General features: G+C 45.2%; 1 protein-coding gene across 1 annotated transcript in view; it reads right to left on the reverse strand.

Annotated features, from left to right (window-relative positions):
* Positions 1 to 557: 557 nt before the first annotated feature.
* The window catches only part of LOC129818080 (MOB kinase activator 3B), a 55030-nt gene continuing 29683 nt past the window's right edge, over positions 558 to 25904 (reverse strand). Inside the window, exon 3 of the mRNA XM_055873635.1 lies at positions 558 to 6243. Within this exon, the coding sequence (XP_055729610.1) occupies positions 6214 to 6243 (30 nt within the window). The 3' untranslated portion in view covers positions 558 to 6213. The remainder of the gene's footprint in view (positions 6244 to 25904) is intronic.

Raw genomic sequence — 25904 nt, forward strand, 5'->3', positions numbered from 1 at the left:
GATGCGCCAGAGATCTTTCAGAGGGAGATGAGCGAGCTCCTGAGAAGACAGGACGACATACTGGTGTACGGTGCAACAAACAAGGAAGAACGCGACAGGAATCTGAGCAAAGCGCTACAGACCATCAAAGAGTCAGGACTACAAGCGGAACAAAGACAAGTGCCACTTTGGGAAGTAAGGAGATACAATACTTTGGTCATGTGATCGGAGCAGACTTAAGAGCCCAATCCTGTAGACAGTTGGTATACAGGAAGTTGTAGAGCTAAGGAGAGTGTGTCCAGGGTTCTTTTTCCTCACGCCTCTAAGTTGTCTCATTTATCCTCAAAGAGACTCGTGACTTGGAATACATGGTGTTGCCATGACAAACAGTCTGCTGCCTTTTACAAAACATTTATTTTTATTTTTTACAACCATCCATTTCATAAATGGGAGACAGATGAGTTAATGAGCTCAGACGAAGAGATTGAAGCTCTGCGTTTCTCTCAACAACAGATGTACACAACACCAGTAGAATGTGAAACTACCCCTCAAAATGAATGGACAGGAAGAGTCTGAGAAACGAATCAAAACACACTTTATTGCTTGTGGTCGTAGTAATGTTGACATGGAATCATGAACAGTCAAACAGCATTAAAAACAGTAAATATGGTGTCAGTGTTTTCTAGTAAAACAGAATAAACATTCAGTTACTGTGTAAAGACCGAGGCTGGGACTATTACACGTTAGACTACAGACTGTGAGGATTGTATTGACAGACTGGATGCCAGTGTTGTTAAAGTCTCACACAGGACTACCATATTCCCCAGGACAAAGGTGTCAGCACTACAGGTGCAGATTTAAATAGAAAGAAGTCCTCACGGTGAAGTGATTGAAAAAACCTGATCATGATTGATGTACATCTTATTTGAAGAGTAAGCCAATGGTAACAGCACTTGAAAGGACCTGTGAAAACTACCAACGCTACAGTTGGTTATTCCATTTGTACTGCTGTTATTGATCATTCTGGGTACCTGAAGTCAAGTCACAGTATTTAAATTTGTCAACAACAAAATATGGAAGGAACACCGCTGTCCATATGCTTTTGAATCATAAAAATGTAGACAGGTGAAACATCAAATTAACTCGACGTGATTCAACAAATAAATGTAATTGTTATAAACTGTGAACTAGGCGATCACAGATTCAACCACATGAACGGTAGCTAAATCATGACGGTTACCAGTCAAACACACGATGACACAAAACACAGACAAAAATGAACGAAATCAACTGACTGATTTGGCCGTCTCCACGCCAAAGATCACGATTACAAACATGAAAACATAACGTCTTGTGATGATTTTCAACTGTTCATTGGAAAACTACCAGGAAAAGCAGGTTTCCGAGACAAGACATAATTAAACAACAAAAACCATGTTATCGTTGGAGACTATATAGACAAACTGTAACCAACACCGGGTAAACGTCTGTATCCGTCCACATCAAATACCTCATCAGTGTATCATTACGTCATCAGTGTATAAAAACATTGTCAGTCTATTAAAACCTCATCAGGGTATTAAAACCTCATCAGGGTATTAAAACCTCATCAGTGTATCAAAACCTCATCAGGGTATTAAAACCTCATCAGTGTATTAAAACCTTGTCAGGGTATTAAAACCTCATCAGAGTATTAAAACATTGTCAGGGTATTAAAACCTCATCAGTGTATTAAAGCATTGTCAGGGTATTAAAACCTCATCAGGGTATTAAAACCTCATCAGTGTATTAAAGCATTGTCAGGGTATTAAAACCTCATCAGGGTATTAAAACCTCATCAGGGTATTAAAACCTCATCAGGGTATTAAAACCTCATTAGTGTATCAAAACCTCATCAGGGTATTAAAACCTCATCAGTGTATTAAAACCTCATCAGGGTATTAAAACCTCAGAGTATCAAAACCTCATCAGAGTATTAAAACCTCATTAGTGTATTAAAACCTCATCAGTGTATTAAAACCTCTTCAGGGTATTAAAACCTCATCAGGGTATTAAAACCTCATCAGGGTATTAAAACCTCATCAGGGTATTAAAACCTCTTCAGGGTATTAAAACCTCTTCAGGGTATTAAAACCTCTTCAGGGTATTAAAACCTCATCAGGGTATTAAAACCTCATCAGGGTATTAAAACCTCATCAGGGTATTAAAACCTCATCAGTGTATCAAAACCTCATCAGTGTATTAAAACCTTGTCAGAGTATTAAAACCTCATCAGTGTATCAAAACCTCATCAGGGTATTAAAACCTCATCAGTGTATTAAAACCTCATCAGTGTATCATTACCTCGTTAGTGTATTAAAACCTCATCAGAGTATTAAAACCTCATCAGGATATTAAAACCTTGTCAGAGTATTAAAACCTCATCAGTGTATTAAAACCTCATCAGGATATTAAAACCTCACCAGGGTATTAAAACATTGTCAGGGTATTAAAACCTCATCAGGATATTAAAACCTCATTAGGGTATTAAAACCTCATTAGTGTATTAAAACCTCATCAGGGTATTAAAACCTCATTAGTGTATTAACCATGTGCAGCATTCTACAAAGCTTAAGTCCTACTGTAGAGCGCCCCATAGTGGAGAAAGGAGGTCAAACCTGTGTGTAGATTCTACCAGCAGTCAGTCATGTGGTCCTAGTAGGGAATAGGGTGCCATAGGGCTCTGGTCTAAGGTAGTGCTCTATTATAGGGAATAGGGCTCTGGTCTAAAGTAGTGCACTATATAGGGTGCCATAGGGCTCTGGTCTAAAGTAGTGCACTATATAGGGAACAGGGTGCCATTTTAGATGTACCTCTACTACGCAATCAACTCATGTAAATGTTAGTTAACTTCTCTAGGGTAGGGGGCAGCATTTTCACGTTTGGATGAAAAGCATACCCAAATTCAACTGCCAGCTACTCATCCCCAGGAGATAGGATATGCATATTATTAGTAGATTGGGATGGACAACACTCTGAAGTTTCTAAAACTGTTTGAATCATGTCTGAGTATAACTTATTTAGCTTATTTAACCCCGAGGACAAACCATTCAGATTTTTTTTTTTTTTGAGGTCACTGTCTCTTCAATGATTTTTCATTGGGAAACCAGATTTCTAAGCGAATTCTTACAGTTCCTACGGCTTCCACTAGATGTCAACAGTCATAAGAAATAGGTTGAGGTTATTCCTTTGTGTAATGAAGAAATACGGCCATCTTGAAGTCGAGGCACTCCAGGTGTCCTAGACATGCGTTTCAATCAAACAGAAGGCATGCTACATATCGTTTTAATCCTGTATTGAACACATATCATCCCGTCTTCAATTTTATCGATTATTAACGTTAAAAAATACCTAAAGTTGTATTACAAAAGTAGTTTGACATTTTTTGGCAAAGTTTACAGGTAACCTTTGAGATATTTTGTCGTCACGTTTGAGCAAGTTGGAACCAGTGTTTTTCTGGATCAAACGCGCCAAATAAATGGACATTTTGGATATATATCGACGGAATTAATCGAACAAAAGGACCATTTGTGATGTTTATGGGACATATTGGAGTGCCAACAGAAGAAGCTCGTCAAAGGTAAGGCATGCATTATATTTTTGTTTCTGCATTTTGTGTCTGCAGGGTTGAAAAGTTCTCTATTTTGTTTACTATGGTGCTATGCTCAGATAATAGCATCGTATGCTTTCGCTGAAAAACCTATTTGAATTCGGATGTGTTGGCTGGATTCACAACCAGTGTAGCTTTAATTTGGTATCTTTCATGCGTGATTTAATGAAATTTTGATTTTATAGTAATTTTCATAGTAATTAATTTTAATTTGGCGCTCTGCATTTTCTCAGGCTTTTTGCCAAGTGATACAATTTTCTACAAATCTACATGCATTTAAAAAGCAAAAAGCGGCTAGGAAGGTGAGCGGCACCATACCTATTATCTTGCCTAAACTCAGATTTTTGGATATAAATATGAACTTTACCGAATAAAAAATACATGTATTGTGTAACATGAAGTCCTATGGGTGTCATCTGATGAAGATTATCAAAGGTTAGTGATTAATTTTATCTCTATTTCTGCTTTTTGTTACTGCTCTCTTTGGCTGGAAAAATGGCTGTCTTTTTCTGTGACTTGGCTCATACCTAACATAATCATACCTAACATAATCGTTTGGTGTGCTTTCGTCGTAAAACCTTTTTGAAATCGGACACTTTGGCTGGATTTACAACAAGTGTATCTTTAAAATGGTGTAAAATACTTGTATGTTTGAGGAATTTAAATTATAGGATTTCTGTTGTTTTGAATTTGGCGCCCTGCAGTTTCACTGGCTGTTGACGAGGTGGGACGCTACCGTCCCACATACCCTAGAGAGGTTAAATCATCTCCTCCTCAATGACGTGGTGTTACAGAGGAGGTCCTCCTCAACGATGTGGTGTTACAGAGGGAGGTCCTCCTCAACGACGTGGTGTTACAGAAGGAGGTCCTCCTCAACAATGTGGTGTTACAGAGGGAGGTCCTCCTCAACGACGTGGTGTTACAGAGGGAGGTCCTCCTCAACGACGTGGTGTTACAGAGGGAGGTCCTCCTCAACGACGTGGTGTTACAGAGGGAGGTCCTCCTCAACGACGTGGTGTTACAGAGGGAGGTCCTGGTGTTACAGAGGGAGGTCCTCCTCAACGACGTGGTGTTACAGAGGGAGGTCCTCCTCAACGACGTGGTGTTACAGAGGGAGGGCCTCCTCAACGACGTGGTGTTACAGAGGGAGGTCCTCCTCAACGACGTGGTGTTACAGAGGGAGGTCCTCCTCAACGACGTGGTGTTACAGAGGGAGGTCCTCCTCAACGACGTGGTGTTACAGAGGGAGGTCCTCCTCAACGACGTGGTGTTACAGAGGGAGGTCCTCCTCAACGACGTGGTGTTACGGAGGGAGGTCCTCCTCAACGACGTGGTGTTACAGAGGGAGGTCCTCCTCAACGATGTGGTGTTACAGAGGGAGGTCCTGGTGTTACAGAGGGAGGTCCTCCTCAACGACGTGGTGTTACAGAGGGAGGTCCTCCTCAACGACGTGGTGTTACAGAGGGAGGGCCTCCTCAACGACGTGGTGTTACAGAGGGAGGTCCTCCTCAACGACGTGGTGTTACAGAGGGAGGTCCTCCTCAACAACGTGGTGTTACAGAGGGAGGTCCTCCTCAACGACGTGGTGTTACAGAGGGAGGTCCTCCTCAACGACGTGGTGTTACAGAGGGAGGTCCTGGTGTTACAGAGGAGGTCCTCCTCAACGATGTGGTGTTACAGAGGGAGGTCCTCCTCAATGACGTGGTGTTACAGAAGGAGGTCCTCCTCAACAATGTGGTGTTACAGAGGGAGGTCCTCCTCAACAACGTGGTGTTACAGAGGGAGGTCCTCCTCAACGACGTGGTGTTACAGAGGGAGGTCCTCCTCAACGACGTGGTGTTACAGAGGGAGGTCCTCCTCAACGACGTGGTGTTACAGAGGGAGGTCCTCCTCAACGACGTGGTGTTACAGAGGGAGGTCCTCCTCAACGACGTGGTGTTACAGAGGGAGGTCCTGGTGTTACAGAGGAGGTCCTCCTCAACGATGTGGTGTTACAGAGGGAGGTCCTCCTCAATGACGTGGTGTTACAGAGGGAGGTCCTCCTCAACGACGTGGTGTTACAGAGGGAGGTCCTCCTCAACGACGTGGTGTTACAGAGGGAGGTCCTCCTCAACGACGTGGTGTTACAGAGGGAGGTCCTCCTCAACGACGTGGTGTTACAGAGGGAGGTCCTCCTCAACGACGTGGTGTTACAGAGGGAGGTCCTCCTCAACGACGTGGTGTTACAGAGGGAGGTCCTCCTCAACGACGTGGTGTTGCAGAGGGAGGTCCTCCTCAACGACGTGGTGTTACAGAGGGAAGTCCTTAAAGTAAACTACAGTAGAAATAGTAGAATGTCTTTGCTACAGTGTCCATCCATCCATCCCATTCATCCATCCATCCATTCATCCGGGTATATCTGCAGGTAACAGGTTCTTCTCTTGCTATCAGAATGACAGCGATGACATCTAGCTAGTTGAATCACACTGATGATGTCATCAAGCTTCAGAGTCAACTGTGTACCCCTCCATATCTCCATGGTAACCTCCTGCCATGCCAGCAGGACGTCCCCGACAGTCCCTCAGCTGCTCCAGTGGTTCTGCTCCTCAGTGACACATCCCAGAAGTCATCTCTTTCTGGAAGGGAGAAAAGAAACACACGTGACTGAGACGATGAAACACACAGTTACACGTGACTGTGATGATGAAACACACAGTTACACGTGACTGTGACGATGAAACACACAGTTACACGTGACTGAGACGATGAAACACAGAGTAACACGTGACTGAGACGATGAAACACACAGTTACACGTGACTGAGACGATGAAACACACAGCTACACGTGACTGAGACAATGAAACACACAGTTACACGTGACTGAGACGATGAAACACACAGTTACACGTGACTGAGACGATGAAACACACAGTTACACGTGACTGAGACGATGAAACACACAGTTACACGTGACTGAGACGATGAAACACACAGTTACACGTGACTGTGACGATGAAACACAGTTACACGTGACTGAGACGATGAAACACACAGTTACACGTGACTGAGACGATGAAACACACAGTTGCACGTGACTGAGACGATGAAACACACAGTTGCACGTGACTGAGACGATGAAACACACAGTTGCACGTGACTGAGACGATGAAACACACAGTTGCACGTGACTGAGACGATGAAAGACACAGTTACACGTGACTGAGACGATGAAAGACACAGTTACACGTGACTGAGACGATGAAAGACACAGTTACACGTGACGGAGGATGAAACACACAGTTACACGTGACTGAGACGATGAAACACACAGTTACACGTGACTGAGACGATGAAACACACAGTTACACGTGACTGAGACGATGAAACACAGTTACACGTGACTGAGACGATGAAACACACAGTTACACGTGACTGAGACGATGAAACACACAGTTACACGTGACTGAGACGATGAAACACACAGTTACACGTGACTGAGACGATGAAACACACAGTTACACGTGACTGAGACGATGAAACACACAGTTACACGTGACTGAGACGATGAAACACACAGTTACACGTGACTGAGACGATGAAACACACAGTTACACGTGACTGAGACGATGAAACACACAGTTACACGTGACTGAGACGATGAAACACACAGTTACACGTGACTGTGACGATGAAACACACAGTTACACGTGACTGTGACGATGAAACACACAGTTACACGTGACTGTGACGATGAAACACACAGTTACACGTGACTGAGATGATGAAACACACAGTTACACGTGACTGAGACGATGAAACACACAGTTGCACGTGACTGAGACGATGAAACACACAGTTACACGTGACTGTGACGATGAAACACACAGTTACACGTGACTGTGACGATGAAACACACAGTTACACGTGACTGAGACGATGAAACACACAGTTACACGTGACTGAGACGTTGAAACACACAGTTACACGTGACTGTGACGATGAAACACACAGTTACACGTGACTGAGACGATGAAACACACAGTTACACGTGACTGAGACGATGAAACACACAGTTACACGTGACTGAGACGATGAAACACACAGTTACACGTGACTGAGACGATGAAACACACAGTTACACGTGACTGAGACGATGAAACACACAGTTACACGTGACTGAGACGATGAAACACACAGTTACACGTGACTGAGACGATGAAATACAGAGTTACACGTGACAGTGACGATGAAACACACAGTTACACGTGACTGAGGATGAAACACACAGTTACACGTGACTGTGACGATGAAACACCGAGTTACACGTGACTGAGACGATGAAACACCGAGTTACACGTGACTGAGACGATGAAACACACAGTTACACGTGACTGAGACGATGAAACACACAGTTACACGTGACTGTGACGATGAACACAGAGTTACACGTGACTGTGACGATGAAACACACAGTTACACGTGACTGAGGATGAAACACAGTTACACGTGACTGTGACGATGAAACACCGAGTTACACGTGACTGAGACGATGAAACACCGAGTTACACGTGACTGAGACGATGAAACACACAGTTACACGTGACTGAGACGATGAAACACACAGTTACACGTGACTGACGATGAAACACACAGTTACACGTGACTGAGACGATGAAACACACAGTTACACGTGACTGAGGAGGAAACACACAGTTACACGTGACTGAGACGATGAAACACACAGTTACACGTGACTGAGACGATGAAACACACAGCTACACGTGACTGAGACAATGAAACACACAGTTACACGTGACTGAGACGATGAAACACACAGTTACACGTGACTGAGACGATGAAACACACAGCTACACGTGACTGAGACAATGAAACACACAGTTACACGTGACTGAGACGATGAAACACGCAGTTACACGTGACTGAGACGATGAAACACACAGTTACACGTGACTGAGACGATGAAACACAGAGTTACACGTGACTGAGGAGGAAACACACAGTTACACGTGACTGAGACGATGAAACACACAGTTACACGTGACTGAGACGATGAAACACACAGCTACACGTGACTGAGACGATGAAACACACAGTTACACGTGACTGAGACGATGAAACACAGAGTTACACCTGACTGAGACGATGAAACACACAGTTACACGTGACTGACACGATGAAACACACAGTTACACGTGACTGAGACGATGAAACACACAGTTACACGTGACTGAGACGATGAAACACACAGTTACACGTGACTGAAACGATGAAACACACAGCTACACGTGACTGAGACGATGAAACACACAGTTACACGTGACTGACGATGAAACACACAGTTACACGTGACTGACGATGAAACACACAGTTACACGTGACTGAGACGATGAAACACACAGTTACACGTGACTGAGACGATGAAACACACAGTTACACGTGACTGAGACGATGAAACACACAGTTACACGTGACTGAGGAGGAAACACACAGTTACACGTGACTGAGACGATGAAACACACAGTTACACGTGACTGACGATGAAACACACAGTTACACGTGACTGACGATGAAACACACAGTTACACGTGACTGACGATGAAACACACAGTTACACGTGACTGAGACGATGAAACACACAGTTACACGTGACTGAGACGATGAAACACACAGTTACACGTGACTGAGGAGGAAACACACAGTTACACGTGACTGAGACGATGAAACACACAGTTACACGTGACTGACGATGAAACACACAGTTACACGTGACTGAGGAGGAAACACACAGTTACACGTGACTGAGACGATGAAACACACAGTTACACGTGACTGAGATGATGAAACACACAGCTGCACGTGACTGAGACAATGAAACACGCAGTTACACGTGACTGAGACGATGAAACACGCAGTTACACGTGACTGAGACGATGAAACACACAGTTACACGTGACTGAGACGATGAAACACACAGTTACACGTGACTGACACGATGAAACACGCAGTTACACGTGACTGAGACGATGAAACACGCAGTTACACGTGACTGAGACGATGAAACACACAGTTACACGTGACTGAAACGATGAAACACACAGCTACACGTGACTGAGACGATGAAACACACAGTTACACGTGACTGACGATGAAACACACAGTTACACGTGACTGACGATGAAACACACAGTTACACGTGACTGAGACGATGAAACACACAGTTACACGTGACTGAGACGATGAAACACACAGTTACACGTGACTGAGGAGGAAACACACAGTTACACGTGACTGAGACGATGAAACACACAATTACACGTGACTGACGATGAAACACACAGTTACACGTGACTGACGATGAAACACACAGTTGCACGTGACTGAGGAGGAAACACACAGTTACACGTGACTGAGACGATGAAACACACAGCTACACGTGACTGAGACGATGAAACACACAGCTGCACGTGACTGAGACAATGAAACACGCAGTTACACGTGACTGAGACGATGAAACACGCAGTTACACGTGACTGAGACGATGAAACACGCAGTTACACGTGACTGAGACGATGAAACACAGAGTTACACGTGACTGAGACGATGAAACACACAGTTACACGTGACTGAGACGATGAAACACGCAGTTACACGTGACTGAGACGATGAAACACAGAGTTACACCTGACTGAGACGATGAAACACAGAGTTACACCTGACTGAGACGATGAAACACAGAGTTACACGTGACTGAGACGATGAAACACAGAGTTACACGTGACTGAGGAGGAAACACACAGTTACACGTGACTGAGACGATGAAACACAGAGTTACACGTGACTGAGACGATGAAACACACAGTTACACGTGACTGAGACGATGAAACACACAGTTACACGTGACTGAGACGATGAAACACACAGTTACACGTGACTGAGACGATGAAACACACAGTTACACGTGACTGAGACGATGAAACACACAGTTACACGTGACTGAAACGATGAAACACACAGCTACACGTGACTGAGACGATGAAACACACAGTTACACGTGACTGACGATGAAACACACAGTTACACGTGACTGACGATGAAACACACAGTTACACGTGACTGAGACGATGAAACACACAGTTACACGTGACTGAGGAGGAAACACACAGTTACACGTGACTGACGATGAAACACACAGTTACACGTGACTGACACGATGAAACACGCAGTTACACGTGACTGAGACGATGAAACACGCAGTTACACGTGACTGAGACGATGAAACACACAGTTACACGTGACTGAAACGATGAAACACACAGCTACACGTGACTGAGACGATGAAACACACAGTTACACGTGACTGACGATGAAACACACAGTTACACGTGACTGACGATGAAACACACAGTTACACGTGACTGAGACGATGAAACACACAGTTACACGTGACTGAGACGATGAAACACACAGTTACACGTGACTGAGGAGGAAACACACAGTTACACGTGACTGAGACGATGAAACACACAGCTGCACGTGACTGAGACAATGAAACACGCAGTTACACGTGACTGAGACGATGAAACACGCAGTTACACGTGACTGAGACGATGAAACACGCAGTTACACGTGACTGAGACGATGAAACACAGAGTTACACGTGACTGAGACGATGAAACACACAGTTACACGTGACTGAGACGATGAAACACGCAGTTACACGTGACTGAGACGATGAAACACAGAGTTACACCTGACTGAGACGATGAAACACAGAGTTACACCTGACTGAGACGATGAAACACAGAGTTACACGTGACTGAGACGATGAAACACAGAGTTACACGTGACTGAGGAGGAAACACACAGTTACACGTGACTGAGACGATGAAACACAGAGTTACACGTGACTGAGACGATGAAACACAGAGTTACACGTGACTGAGACGATGAAACACACAGTTACACGTGACTGAGACGATGAAACACACAGTTACACGTGACTGAGACGATGAAACACACAGTTACACGTGACTGAGACGATGAAACACACAGTTACACGTGACTGAAACGATGAAACACACAGCTACACGTGACTGAGACGATGAAACACACAGTTACACGTGACTGACGATGAAACACACAGTTACACGTGACTGACGATGAAACACACAGTTACACGTGACTGAGACGATGAAACACACAGTTACACGTGACTGAGGAGGAAACACACAGTTACACGTGACTGACGATGAAACACACAGTTACACGTGACTGACACGATGAAACACGCAGTTACACGTGACTGAGACGATGAAACACGCAGTTACACGTGACTGAGACGATGAAACACACAGTTACACGTGACTGAAACGATGAAACACACAGCTACACGTGACTGAGACGATGAAAAACACAGTTACACGTGACTGACGATGAAACACACAGTTACACGTGACTGACGATGAAACACACAGTTACACGTGACTGAGACGATGAAACACACAGTTACACGTGACTGAGACGATGAAACACACAGTTACACGTGACTGAGGAGGAAACACACAGTTACACGTGACTGAGACGATGAAACACACAGTTACACGTGACTGACGATGAAACACACAGTTACACGTGACTGACGATGAAACACACAGTTGCACGTGACTGAGGAGGAAACACACAGTTACACGTGACTGAGACGATGAAACACACAGTTACACGTGACTGAGACGATGAAACACACAGCTGCACGTGACTGACACGATGAAACACACAGTTGCACGTGACTGAGGAGGAAACACACAGTTACACGTGACTGAGACGATGAAACACACAGTTACACGTGACTGAGACGATGAAACACACAGTTACACGTGACTGACACGATGAAACACGCAGTTACACGTGACTGAGACGATGAAACACGCAGTTACACGTGACTGAGACGATGAAACACACAGTTACACGTGACTGAAACGATGAAACACACAGCTACACGTGACTGAGACGATGAAACACACAGTTACACGTGACTGACGATGAAACACACAGTTACACGTGATTGACGATGAAACACACAGTTACACGTGACTGAGACGATGAAACACACAGTTACACGTGACTGAGACGATGAAACACACAGTTACACGTGACTGACACGATGAAACACGCAGTTACACGTGACTGAGACGATGAAACACGCAGTTACACGTGACTGAGGATGAAACACAGTTACACGTGACTGTGACGATGAAACACCGAGTTACACGTGACTGAGACGATGAAACACCGAGTTACACGTGACTGTGACGATGAAACACACAGTTACACGTGACTGAGGATGAAACACAGTTACACGTGACTGTGACGATGAAACACCGAGTTACACGTGACTGAGACGATGAAACACACAGCTACACGTGACTGAGACGATGAAACACACAGTTACACGTGACTGACGATGAAACACACAGTTACACGTGACTGACGATGAAACACACAGTTACACGTGACTGAGACGATGAAACACACAGTTACACGTGACTGAGACGATGAAACACACAGTTACACGTGACTGAGGAGGAAACACACAGTTACACGTGACTGAGACGATGAAACACACAGTTACACGTGACTGACGATGAAACACACAGTTACACGTGACTGACGATGAAACACACAGTTGCACGTGACTAAGGAGGAAACACACAGTTACACGTGACTGAGACGATGAAACACACAGTTACACGTGACTGAGACGATGAAACACACAGCTGCACGTGACTGACACGATGAAACACACAGTTGCACGTGACTGAGGAGGAAACACACAGTTACACGTGACTGAGACGATGAAACACACAGTTACACGTGACTGAGACGATGAAACACACAGTTACACGTGACTGACACGATGAAACACGCAGTTACACGTGACTGAGACGATGAAACACGCAGTTACACGTGACTGAGACGATGAAACACACAGTTACACGTGACTGAAACGATGAAACACACAGCTACACGTGACTGAGACGATGAAACACACAGTTACACGTGACTGACGATGAAACACACAGTTACACGTGATTGACGATGAAACACACAGTTACACGTGACTGAGACGATGAAACACACAGTTACACGTGACTGAGACGATGAAACACACAGTTACACGTGACTGACACGATGAAACACGCAGTTACACGTGACTGAGACGATGAAACACGCAGTTACACGTGACTGAGGATGAAACACAGTTACACGTGACTGTGACGATGAAACACCGAGTTACACGTGACTGAGACGATGAAACACCGAGTTACACGTGACTGTGACGATGAAACACACAGTTACACGTGACTGAGGATGAAACACAGTTACACGTGACTGTGACGATGAAACACCGAGTTACACGTGACTGAGACGATGAAACACAGAGTTACACGTGACTGTGACGATGAAACACACAGTTACACGTGACTGAGGATGAAACACAGTTACACGTGACTGTGACGATGAAACACCGAGTTACACGTGACTGAGACGATGAAACACCGAGTTACACGTGACTGAGACGATGAAACACACAGTTACACGTGACTGAGACGATGAAACACACAGTTACACGTGACTGACGATGAAACACACAGTTACACGTGACTGAGACGATGAAACACACAGTTACACGTGACTGAGGAGGAAACACACAGTTACACGTGACTGAGACGATGAAACACACAGTTACACGTGACTGAGACGATGAAACACACAGCTACACGTGACTGAGACAATGAAACACACAGTTACACGTGACTGAGACGATGAAACACACAGTTACACGTGACTGAGACGATGAAACACACAGCTACACGTGACTGAGACAATGAAACACACAGTTACACGTGACTGAGACGATGAAACATGCAGTTACACGTGACTGAGACGATGAAACACACAGTTACACGTGACTGAGACGATGAAACACAGAGTTACACGTGACTGAGGAGGAAACACACAGTTACACGTGACTGAGACGATGAAACACACAGTTACACGTGACTGAGACGATGAAACACACAGCTACACGTGACTGAGACGATGAAACACACAGTTACACGTGACTGAGACGATGAAACACAGAGTTACACCTGACTGAGACGATGAAACACACAGTTACACGTGACTGACACGATGAAACACACAGTTACACGTGACTGAGACGATGAAACACACAGTTACACGTGACTGAGACGATGAAACACACAGTTACACGTGACTGAAACGATGAAACACACAGCTACACGTGACTGAGACGATGAAACACACAGTTACACGTGATAGACGATGAAACACACAGTTACACGTGACTGACGATGAAACACACAGTTACACGTGACTGAGACGATGAAACACACAGTTACACGTGACTGAGACGATGAAACACACAGTTACACGTGACTGAGGAGGAAACACACAGTTACACGTGACTGAGACGATGAAACACACAGTTACACGTGACTGACGATGAAACACACAGTTACACGTGACTGACGATGAAACACACAGTTACACGTGACTGAGACGATGAAACACACAGTTACACGTGACTGAGACGATGAAACACACAGTTACACGTGACTGAGACGATGAAACACACAGTTACACGTGACTGAGGAGGAAACACACAGTTACACGTGACTGAGACGATGAAACACACAGTTACACGTGACTGACGATGAAACACACAGTTACACGTGACTGAGGAGGAAACACACAGTTACACGTGACTGAGACGATGAAACACACAGTTACACGTGACTGAGATGATGAAACACACAGCTGCACGTGACTGAGACAATGAAACACGCAGTTACACGTGACTGAGACGATGAAACACGCAGTTACACGTGACTGAGACGATGAAACACACAGTTACACGTGACTGAGACGATGAAACACACAGTTACACGTGACTGAGACGATGAAACACACAGTTACACGTGACTGACACGATGAAACACGCAGTTACACGTGACTGAGACGATGAAACACGCAGTTACACGTGACTGAGACGATGAAACACACAGTTACACGTGACTGAAACGATGAAACACACAGCTACACGTGACTGAGACGATGAAACACACAGTTACACGTGACTGACGATGAAACACACAGTTACACGTGACTGACGATGAAACACACAGTTACACGTGACTGAGACGATGAAACACACAGTTACACGTGACTGAGACGATGAAACACACAGTTACACGTGACTGAGGAGGAAACACACAGTTACACGTGACTGAGACGATGAAACACACAATTACACGTGACTGACGATGAAACACACAGTTACACGTGACTGACGATGAAACACACAGTTGCACGTGACTGAGGAGGAAACACACAGTTACACGTGACTGAGACGATGAAACACACAGCTACACGTGACTGAGACGATGAAACACACAGCTGCACGTGACTGAGACAATGAAACACGCAGTTACACGTGACTGAGACGATGAAACACGCAGTTACACGTGACTGAGACGATGAAACACGCAGTTACACGTGACTGAGACGATGAAACACAGAGTTACACGTGACTGAGACGATGAAACACACAGTTACACGTGACTGAGACGATGAAACACGCAGTTACACGTGACTGAGACGATGAAACACAGAGTTACACCTGACTGAGACGATGAAACACAGAGTTACACCTGACTGAGACGATGAAACACAGAGTTACACGTGACTGAGACGATGAAACACAGAGTTACACGTGACTGAGGAGGAAACACACAGTTACACGTGACTGAGACGATGAAACACAGAGTTACACGTGACTGAGACGATGAAACACACAGTTACACGTGACTGAGACGATGAAACACACAGTTACACGTGACTGAGACGATGAAACACACAGTTACACGTGACTGAGACGATGAAACACACAGTTACACGTGACTGAGACGATGAAACACACAGTTACACGTGACTGAAACGCTGAAACACACAGCTACACGTGACTGAGACGATGAAACACACAGTTACACGTGACTGACGATGAAACACACAGTTACACGTGACTGACGATGAAACACACAGTTGCACGTGACTGAGGAGGAAACACACAGTTACACGTGACTGAGACGATGAAACACACAGCTACACGTGACTGAGACGATGAAACACACAGCTGCACGTGACTGAGACAATGAAACACGCAGTTACACGTGACTGAGACGATGAAACACGCAGTTACACGTGACTGAGACGATGAAACACGCAGTTACACGTGACTGAGACGATGAAACACAGAGTTACACGTGACTGAGACGATGAAACACACAGTTACACGTGACTGAGACGATGAAACACGCAGTTACACGTGACTGAGACGATGAAACACAGAGTTACACCTGACTGAGACGATGAAACACAGAGTTACACCTGACTGAGACGATGAAACACAGAGTTACACGTGACTGAGACGATGAAACACAGAGTTACACGTGACTGAGGAGGAAACACACAGTTACACGTGACTGAGACGATGAAACACAGAGTTACACGTGACTGAGACGATGAAACACACAGTTACACGTGACTGAGACGATGAAACACACAGTTACACGTGACTGAGACGATGAAACACACAGTTACACGTGACTGAGACGATGAAACACACAGTTACACGTGACTGAGACGATGAAACACACAGTTACACGTGACTGAAACGCTGAAACACACAGCTACACGTGACTGAGACGATGAAACACACAGTTACACGTGACTGACGATGAAACACACAGTTACACGTGACTGACGATGAAACACACAGTTACACGTGACTGAGACGATGAAACACACAGTTACACGTGACTGAGGAGGAAACACACAGTTACACGTGACTGACGATGAAACACACAGTTACACGTGACTGACACGATGAAACACGCAGTTACACGTGACTGAGACGATGAAACACGCAGTTACACGTGACTGAGACGATGAAACACACAGTTACACGTGACTGAAACGATGAAACACACAGCTACACGTGACTGAGACGATGAAACACACAGTTACACGTGACTGACGATGAAACACACAGTTACACGTGACTGACGATGAAACACACAGTTACACGTGACTGAGACGATGAAACACACAGTTACACGTGACTGAGACGATGAAACACACAGTTACACGTGACTGAGGAGGAAACACACAGTTACACGTGACTGAGACGATGAAACACACAGCTGCACGTGACTGAGACAATGAAACACGCAGTTACACGTGACTGAGACGATGAAACACGCAGTTACACGTGACTGAGACGATGAAACACGCAGTTACACGTGACTGAGACGATGAAACACAGAGTTACACGTGACTGAGACGATGAAACACACAGTTACACGTGACTGAGACGATGAAACACGCAGTTACACGTGACTGAGACGATGAAACACAGAGTTACACCTGACTGAGACGATGAAACACAGAGTTACACCTGACTGAGACGATGAAACACAGAGTTACACGTGACTGAGACGATGAAACACAGAGTTACACGTGACTGAGGAGGAAACACACAGTTACACGTGACTGAGACGATGAAACACAGAGTTACACGTGACTGAGACGATGAAACACACAGTTACACGTGACTGAGACGATGAAACACACAGTTACACGTGACTGAGACGATGAAACACACAGTTACACGTGACTGAGACGATGAAACACACAGTTACACGTGACTGAGACGATGAAACACACAGTTACACGTGACTGAAACGATGAAACACACAGCTACACGTGACTGAGACGATGAAACACACAGTTACACGTGACTGACGATGAAACACACAGTTACACGTGACTGACGATGAAACACACAGTTACACGTGACTGAGACGATGAAACACACAGTTACACGTGACTGAGGAGGAAACACACAGTTACACGTGACTGACGATGAAACACACAGTTACACGTGACTGACACGATGAAACACGCAGTTACACGTGACTGAGACGATGAAACACGCAGTTACACGTGACTGAGACGATGAAACACACAGTTACACGTGACTGAAACGATGAAACACACAGCTACACGTGACTGAGACGATGAAACACACAGTTACACGTGACTGACGATGAAACACACAGTTACACGTGACTGACGATGAAACACACAGTTACACGTGACTGAGACGATGAAACACACAGTTACACGTGACTGAGACGATGAAACACACAGTTACACGTGACTGAGGAGGAAACACACAGTTACACGTGACTGAGACGATGAAACACACAGTTACACGTGACTGACGATGAAACACACAGTTACACGTGACTGACGATGAAACACACAGTTGCACGTGACTGAGGAGGAAACACACAGTTACACGTGACTGAGACGATGAAACACACAGTTACACGTGACTGAGACGATGAAACACACAGCTGCACGTGACTGACACGATGAAACACACAGTTGCACGTGACTGAGGAGGAAACACACAGTTACACGTGACTGAGACGATGAAACACACAGTTACACGTGACTGAGACGATGAAACACACAGTTACACGTGACTGACACGATGAAACACGCAGTTACACGTGACTGAGACGATGAAACACGCAGTTACACGTGACTGAGACGATGAAACACACAGTTACACGTGACTGAAACGATGAAACACACAGCTACACGTGACTGAGACGATGAAACACACAGTTACACGTGACTGACGATGAAACACACAGTTACACGTGACTGACGATGAAACACACAGTTACACGTGACTGAGACGATGAAACACACAGTTACACGTGACTGAGACGATGAAACACACAGTTACACGTGACTGACACGATGAAACACGCAGTTACACGTGACTGAGACGATGAAACACGCAGTTACACGTGACTGAGACGATGAAACACACAGTTACACGTGACTGAAACGATGAAACACACAGCTACACGTGACTGAGACGATGAAACACACAGTTACACGTGACTGACGATGAAACACACAGTTACACGTGACTGACGATGAAACACACAGTTACACGTGACTGAGACGATGAAACACACAGTTACACGTGACTGAGACGATGAAACACACAGTTACACGTGACTGAGGAGGAAACACACAGTTACACGTGACTGAGACGATGAAACACACAATTACACGTGACTGACGATGAAACACACAGTTACACGTGACTGACGATGAAACACACAGTTGCACGTGACTGAGGAGGAAACACACAGTTACACGTGACTGAGACGATGAAACACAGAGTTACACCTGACTGAGACGATGAAACACAGAGTTACACCTGACTGAGACGATGAAACACAGAGTTACACGTGACTGAGACGATGAAACACAGAGTTACACGTGACTGAGGAGGAAACACACAGTTACACGTGACTGAGACGATGAAACACACAGTTACACGTGACTGAGACGATGAAAAACACAGTTACACGTGACTGAGACGATGAAACACACAGTTACACGTGACTGAGACGATGAAACACACAGTTACACGTGACTGAGACGATGAAACACACAGTTACACGTGACTGAGACGATGAAACACACAGTTACACGTGACTGAGACGATGAAACACACAGTTACACGTGACTGACGATGAAACACACAGTTACACGTGACTGACGATGAAACACACAGTTACACGTGACTGACGATGAAACACACAGTTACACGTGACTGAGACGATGAAACACACAGTTACACGTGACTGAGGAGGAAACACACAGTTACACGTGACTGAGACGATGAAACACACAGTTACACGTGACTGACGATGAAACACACAGTTACACGTGACTGAGGAGGAAACACACAGTTACACGTGACTGAGGAGGAAACACACAGTTACACGTGACTGAGACGATGAAACACACAGTTACACGTGACTGAGACGATGAAACACACAGTTACACGTGACTGAGACGATGAAACACACAGTTACACGTGACTGAGACGATGAAACACAGAGTTACACGTGACTGAGACGATGAAACACAGAGTTACACGTGACTGAGACGATGAAACACACAGTTACACGTGACTGAGACGATGAAACACACAGTTACACGTGACTGAGACGATGAAACACACAGTTACACGTGACTGAGACGATGAAACACACAGTTACACGTGACTGAGACGATGAAACACACAGTTACACGTGACTGAGACGATGAAACACACAGTTACACGTGACTGAGACGATGAAACACACAGTTACACGTGACTGAGACGATGAAACACACAGTTACACGTGACTGAGACGATGAAACACACAATTACACGTGACTGAGACGATGAAACACGCAGTTACACGTGACTGAGACGATGAAACACGCAGTTACACGTGACTGAGACGATGAAACACGCAGTTACACGTGACTGAGACGATGAAACACAGAGTTACACGTGACTGAGACGATGAAACACACAGTTACACGTGACTGAGGAGGAAACACACAGTTACACGTGACTGAGACGATGAAACACACAGTTACACGTGACTGAGACGATGAAACACACAGCTACACGTGACTGAGACAATGAAACACACAGTTACACGTGACTGAGACGATGAAACACACAGTTACACGTGACTGAGACGATGAAACACACAGCTACACGTGACTGAGACAATGAAACACACAGTTACACGTGACTGAGACGATGAAACACGCAGTTACACGTGACTGAGACGATGAAACACACAGTTACACGTGACTGAGACGATGAAACACAGAGTTACACGTGACTGAGGAGGAAACACACAGTTACACGTGACTGAGACGATGAAACACACAGTTACACGTGACTGAGACGATGAAACACACAGCTACACGTGACTGAGACGATGAAACACACAGTTACACGTGACTGAGACGATGAAACACAGAGTTACACCTGACTGAGACGATGAAACACACAGTTACACGTGACTGACACGATGAAACACACAGTTACACGTGACTGAGACGATGAAACACACAGTTACACGTGACTGAAACGATGAAACACACAGCTACACGTGACTGAGACGATGAAACACACAGTTACACGTGACTGACGATGAAACACACAGTTACACGTGACTGACGATGAAACACACAGTTACACGTGACTGAGACGATGAAACACACAGTTACACGTGACTGAGACGATGAAACACACAGTTACACGTGACTGAGACGATGAAACGCACAGTTACACGTGACTGAGGAGGAAACACACAGTTACACGTGACTGAGACGATGAAACACACAGTTACACGTGACTGACGATGAAACACACAGTTACACGTGACTGACGATGAAACACACAGTTGCACGTGACTGAGGAGGAAACACACAGTTACACGTGACTGAGACGATGAAACACACAGTTACACGTGACTGAGACGATGAAACACACAGCTGCACGTGACTGAGACAATGAAACACGCAGTTACACGTGACTGAGACGATGAAACACGCAGTTACACGTGACTGAGACGATGAAACACGCAGTTACACGTGACTGAGACGATGAAACACAGAGTTACACGTGACTGAGACGATGAAACACACAGTTACACGTGACTGAGACGATGAAACACGCAGTTACACGTGACTGAGACGATGAAACACGCAGTTACACGTGACTGAGACGATGAAACACAGAGTTACACCTGACTGAGACGATGAAACACAGAGTTACACGTGACTGAGACGATGAAACACAGAGTTACACGTGACTGAGGAGGAAACACACAGTTACACGTGACTGAGACGATGAAACACAGAGTTACACGTGACTGAGACGATGAAACACACAGTTACACGTGACTGAGACGATGAAACACACAGTTACACGTGACTGAGACGATGAAACACACAGTTACACGTGACTGAGACGATGAAACACACAGTTACACGTGACTGAGACGATGAAACACACAGTTACACGTGACTGAAACGATGAAACACACAGCTACACGTGACTGAGACGATGAAACACACAGTTACACGTGACTGACGATGAAACACACAGTTACACGTGACTGACGATGAAACACACAGTTACACGTGACTGAAACGATGAAACACACAGCTACACGTGACTGAGACGATGAAACACACAGTTACACGTGACTGACGATGAAACACACAGTTACACGTGACTGACGATGAAACACACAGTTACACGTGACTGAGACGATGAAACACACAGTTACACGTGACTGAGACGATGAAACACACAGTTACACGTGACTGAGACGATGAAACGCACAGTTACACGTGACTGAGGAGGAAACACACAGTTACACGTGACTGAGACGATGAAACACACAGTTACACGTGACTGACGATGAAACACACAGTTACACGTGACTGACGATGAAACACACAGTTGCACGTGACTGAGGAGGAAACACACAGTTACACGTGACTGAGACGATGAAACACACAGTTACACGTGACTGAGACGATGAAACACACAGCTGCACGTGACTGAGACAATGAAACACGCAGTTACACGTGACTGAGACGATGAAACACGCAGTTACACGTGACTGAGACGATGAAACACGCAGTTACACGTGACTGAGACGATGAAACACAGAGTTACACGTGACTGAGACGATGAAACACACAGTTACACGTGACTGAGACGATGAAACACGCAGTTACACGTGACTGAGACGATGAAACACGCAGTTACACGTGACTGAGACGATGAAACACAGAGTTACACCTGACTGAGACGATGAAACACAGAGTTACACGTGACTGAGACGATGAAACACAGAGTTACACGTGACTGAGGAGGAAACACACAGTTACACGTGACTGAGACGATGAAACACAGAGTTACACGTGACTGAGACGATGAAACACACAGTTACACGTGACTGAGACGATGAAACACACAGTTACACGTGACTGAGACGATGAAACACACAGTTACACGTGACTGAGACGATGAAACACACAGTTACACGTGACTGAGACGATGAAACACACAGTTACACGTGACTGAGACGATGAAACACACAGTTACACGTGACTGACGATGAAACACACAGTTACACGTGACTGAGACGATGAAACACACAGTTACACGTGACTGAGACGATGAAACACACAGTTACACGTGACTGAGACGATGAAACACACAGTTACACGTGACTGAGACGATGAAACACACAGTTACACGTGACTGAGACGATGAAACACACAGTTACACGTGACTGAGACGATGAAACACGCAGTTACACGTGACTGAGACGATGAAACACGCAGTTACACGTGACTGAGACGATGAAACACGCAGTTACACGTGACTGAGACGATGAAACACGCAGTTACACGTGACTGAGACGATGAAACACAGAGTTACACGTGACTGAGACGATGAAACACACAGCTACACGTGACTGAGACAATGAAACACACAGTTACACGTGACTGAGACGATGAAACACGCAGTTACACGTGACTGAGACGATGAAACACACAGTTACACGTGACTGAGACGATGAAACAGAGTTACACGTGACTGAGGAGGAAACACACAGTTACACGTGACTGAGACGATGAAACACACAGTTACACGTGACTGAGACGATGAAACACACAGCTACACGTGACTGAGACGATGAAACACACAGTTACACGTGACTGAGACGATGAAACACAGAGTTACACCTGACTGAGACGATGAAACACACAGTTACACGTGACTGACACGATGAAACACACAGTTACACGTGACTGAGACGATGAAACACACAGTTACACGTGACTGAGACGATGAAACACACAGTTACACGTGACTGAAACGATGAAACACACAGCTACACGTGACTGAGACGATGAAACACACAGTTACACGTGACTGACGATGAAACACACAGTTACACGTGACTGACGATGAAACACACAGTTACACGTGACTGAGACGATGAAACACACAGTTACACGTGACTGAGACGATGAAACACACAGTTACACGTGACTGAGGAGGAAACACACAGTTACACGTGACTGAGACGATGAAACACACAGTTACACGTGACTGACGATGAAACACACAGTTACACGTGACTGACGATGAAACACACAGTTACACGTGACTGACGATGAAACACACAGTTGCACGTGACTGAGGAGGAAACACACAGTTACACGTGACTGAGACGATGAAACACACAGTTACACGTGACTGAGACGATGAAACACACAGCTGCACGTGACTGAGACAATGAAATACGCAGTTACACGTGACTGAGACGATGAAACACGCAGTTACACGTGACTGAGACGATGAAACACACAGTTACACGTGACTGAGACGATGAAACACACAGTTACACGTGACTGACACGATGAAACACGCAGTTACACGTGACTGAGACGATGAAACACACAGTTACACGTGACTGAGACGATGAAACACACAGTTACACGTGACTGAAACGATGAAACACACAGCTACACGTGACTGAGACGATGAAACACACAGTTACACGTGACTGACGATGAAACACACAGTTACACGTGACTGACGATGAAACACACAGTTACACGTGACTGAGACGATGAAACACACAGTTACACGTGACTGAGACGATGAAACACACAGTTACACGTGACTGAGGAGGAAACACACAGTTACACGTGACTGAGACGATGAAACACACAGTTACACGTGACTGACGATGAAACACACAGTTACACGTGACTGACGATGAAACACACAGTTGCACGTGACTGAGGAGGAAACACACAGTTACACGTGACTGAGACGATGAAACACACAGTTACACGTGACTGAGACGATGAAACACACAGCTGCACGTGACTGAGACAATGAAACACGCAGTTACACGTGACTGTGACGATGAAACACGCAGTTACACGTGACTGAGACGATGAAACACGCAGTTACACGTGACTGAGACGATGAAACACAGAGTTACACGTGACTGAGACGATGAAACACACAGTTACACGTGACTGAGACGATGAAACACGCAGTTACACGTGACTGAGACGATGAAACACAGAGTTACACCTGACTGAGACGATGAAACACAGAGTTACACCTGACTGAGACGATGAAACACAGAGTTACACGTGACTGAGACGATGAAACGCACAGTTACACGTGACTGAGGAGGAAAC

Source organism: Salvelinus fontinalis, chromosome 21 (assembly GCF_029448725.1).
Source record: "Salvelinus fontinalis isolate EN_2023a chromosome 21, ASM2944872v1, whole genome shotgun sequence".
Classification (NCBI taxonomy): Eukaryota; Metazoa; Chordata; class Actinopteri; order Salmoniformes; family Salmonidae; genus Salvelinus; species Salvelinus fontinalis.